Below are 2,941 nucleotides of genomic sequence, written 5' to 3'. Positions count from 1 at the left end.
CCAACCTTGAATATTAAAGAACCGCAAAAATTGACGTCAACTCCTTTTCTTAACCCTCAAAGCACACAAACTGCAAGAGCACGCATTTATTCCGAACCTGGTACATCTTCGAGTGAACCGACGGTGGATGTGACGAAAGATCGTGAAGAATCGACAGCGACGAGAATCTTAATGTTTCTATGCAGCGAATTTTGGACAAGCCTAGCGAAAACATACGTAGCCATTTCACGGAAAATTTGGGGCCGTTGGCAGCTAAATACATTCAATTACTCTTTACCGATCGTGAGAAGAAGATAGATGACGTGTATGGAGTATATGTACAACGCAACAAATTAATGCTTGGAAGTTCAGTTTTCGACGTAAGCAAAAACGACGATGTGATTATTAATGGGGTGAAGTACAGAGGAACAACTGGTTTGTACGAATTACTATTCATGAGAATGCCTGATGACACCTTATTCAACGATGCTGATTTACACAAATACGCGGAAATATTAAAGTCGTCGAACGCTCATAGACGCAGCCATATCTTGTCAGGGCTTGTGAAAAGTAATAAGGGCTACAAGTATAAATATATCATTGCAAAATTGCTTAAGAGCGAGCGGCGTGGAGGTAATCTGATACCGTTCGATATGGCGGTTAACGATAATGCGGTGGACTACGTGCACTGGAATGACCCAAACGAGCTCGTCGATAGATTACGTCTTCTCGTATCCTCGAAATCCGCAGGACATACGGGGCATGACAACGAGATCGTTTCTATAATCGAAGAACTTCGAGAAGCCGGGTTGATTATAAATTGACACGTTCGTAAAGCATGATGCTAGTTTACAAATATGAAGAAGGTGAAGGGCAATCATATCACGGACGAGAAGATACAGCGTGTCAACGAGTTGCACGTGCCAGCGAGACGTAACTTTAGACATAGACGAGTCATTGTACGGGGTTACGGTGATCTCTGGCAAGCGGATCTCGTAGAGATGCGACAGTATGCGCAAATCAACAATGGCCACAATTACATACTCGCCGTCATCGATGTCTTATCTAAATACGCTTGGGCCGTAGCAGTGAAAGCGATCCCAGCAAATTGTATATAATGTATTATGTATTACATTTATTGCATTAAAAAGTATTCAAAATTATCAATATAATTTATTCTTAGACCAACCTCCCTTCATTTATAAAATAACATTCCCCTGTAATAAAAGTAAACACAAAATAAAGCCGAAAAATTATTTATTCATATAATCAGTATAATTACAAACATTTTTAAATATAGATTACAAAATATTGTTCGCTCCTATCCATGAATTGTGCGTAGAATCAAACCCCGACCATTTGACGAAAACTTTATTTCCCCTTCGTTGTAGAACCTTCTCCACTAACATAAGTATGCATCGCGATTTTTACTTTTGTAGTTCATATTCATAGAACCCGCCAACCAACGGTTGTTTTGCATATCTTGCAAGAGATACGTTACAGGATTTGTTCGTTGAATTTTAATAATTGTGAAAATTTCAGTTGTCCAATCGGTGTATAACCCTTTGCGAATAAGGTTTTGTATTTACTAACTCGCACGTGTTCACCGATCTTGTACTTGGCCGGAGCTACAATCTCTATGTTAGAATATACGGACGATAAAAGTTTGTCCGCGTGTTCCGATGTTACGTCGACGGGCCGCATTCTAATCGTACGATGCCTTCTATTGTTATAATCTGAGACCCAATCCGGCTATAACAGATAAAATAAAATATGCATTAATACGCAAATCTAATAAATCTAATAAATCAGAACAAACAAGCAACTTACATCATCGTGGCGGGCGAATTCGTACAGGAATTCATGGCGGCGAGCGGAAGGCAGAAAAACACTACCACCAATCCGGCTATAATAGATAAAATAAAATATATATTAATACACAAATCTAATAAATCTAATAAATCAAAACTTGTACTACAAAGGGCTTTGCCCGTTTATTATTAATAAATAAATAAAACAGACAAGCAACTTACATCAATTTCATATCCGAATAGATATCGCAGGTCGAAGACGTCGATGTTTTGACAGTGCCTTCGCACTCCTTCGACCCACAGCTCTTCCAGATTTTTCCTGTTTGCCGCCCGCTCCCGACGAACTCTTGCAACGTCCGCCACGTATACGATTCCTAATTGGCGCATTGCACCCGCTTTAAAAAACAATTAATTAAAAAGAAATAAAATTAACACGCTAAGAGTAATTACTAAAAAGTACTTACGCTCCGTTTTCAAAAATGCGGCCAACGCCTCCAGTTGCAATGTCGTTATTGTGCGCTCCATTGTAAATAACGAAAACACGTCGGTGATGCGTTTATAAAGCACTGAGAAACATCCCCCTCCAAACTCTAAGACACTCGGCACTTCCAGTATCATGCCGCAAATTCTGAAATTAATCTGTCGAACGACTCGCAAGAATTTGCAAGGTTTGTGTGAACTCCGAGTCAGACGTCTCTCTCGTGAAATTGCAAAGTTCGCAAGAACTCGAAAGCCTATAGGCTTAAAAAGATACTTGGAAATTAATAATATTTTACTCGTGGAGCAAAGAATAAATTGTGTTTTTACGAATAATTATTTATTTTATAATGTCCCCAAGGCAATGTTCTCGTGGATTGTGGAATTATGAATCGTTTATCATCGTAAGGACTAAGCACCTTCTTTTCTTCACATATAGAATATACATTGTGCAATTTTGAACGAATACATCTCTGTTCACGATGCACTTCTAAACGATCATACAAGCAACGTATATAATCATCGAAGGAAATAGTTTTTCTAATTACGTTACTTTTGACACCCTTCACTTTTTTCGTGTCCCGCTTGCCCTCTACGCGCAAAGCATACATTTTCGACCGAAGTCCGACAAACTCAGTCATTATAAACCCATTATTTTCATCCTTCATTAATCC

General features: G+C 38.9%; 1 protein-coding gene across 1 annotated transcript; it reads right to left on the bottom strand.

The window, feature by feature from the left end:
• Nucleotides 1–1,636: 1,636 nt before the first annotated feature.
• LOC123988770 lies at nt 1,637–2,474 on the bottom strand. The gene is made up of 4 exons (XM_046289516.1): nt 2,255–2,474; nt 2,013–2,185; nt 1,810–1,885; nt 1,637–1,731 (listed from the first exon to the last, which is right to left on the bottom strand). The coding sequence occupies exons 1-3, from the start codon at nt 2,406–2,408 to the stop codon at nt 1,871–1,873; spliced, it is 342 nt and encodes a 113-aa protein (XP_046145472.1). The 5' UTR covers nt 2,409–2,474; the 3' UTR covers nt 1,637–1,731; nt 1,810–1,870.
• Nucleotides 2,475–2,941: the final 467 nt, after the last annotated feature.

Source organism: Osmia bicornis, unplaced genomic scaffold, assembly GCF_907164935.1.
Source record: "Osmia bicornis bicornis unplaced genomic scaffold, iOsmBic2.1, whole genome shotgun sequence".
NCBI classification, from domain to species: Eukaryota; Metazoa; Arthropoda; class Insecta; order Hymenoptera; family Megachilidae; genus Osmia; species Osmia bicornis.
The sequence above is the reverse complement of the archived record's forward strand: the minus strand, read 5'-3'. Positions and strand labels throughout refer to the sequence as shown.

Excerpts from the sequence above, each read along its gene's own strand:
- LOC123988770 (XM_046289516.1), bottom strand. The coding sequence starts at position 2,408 with ATGATACTGGAAGTGCCGAGTGTCTTAGAGTTTGGAGGGGGATGTTTC. Across the intron at positions 2,186-2,254 it reads CGCATTTTTGAAAACGGAGC|CGGGTGCAATGCGCCAATTA; the intron begins GTAAGTACTTTT and ends TGTTTTTTAAAG.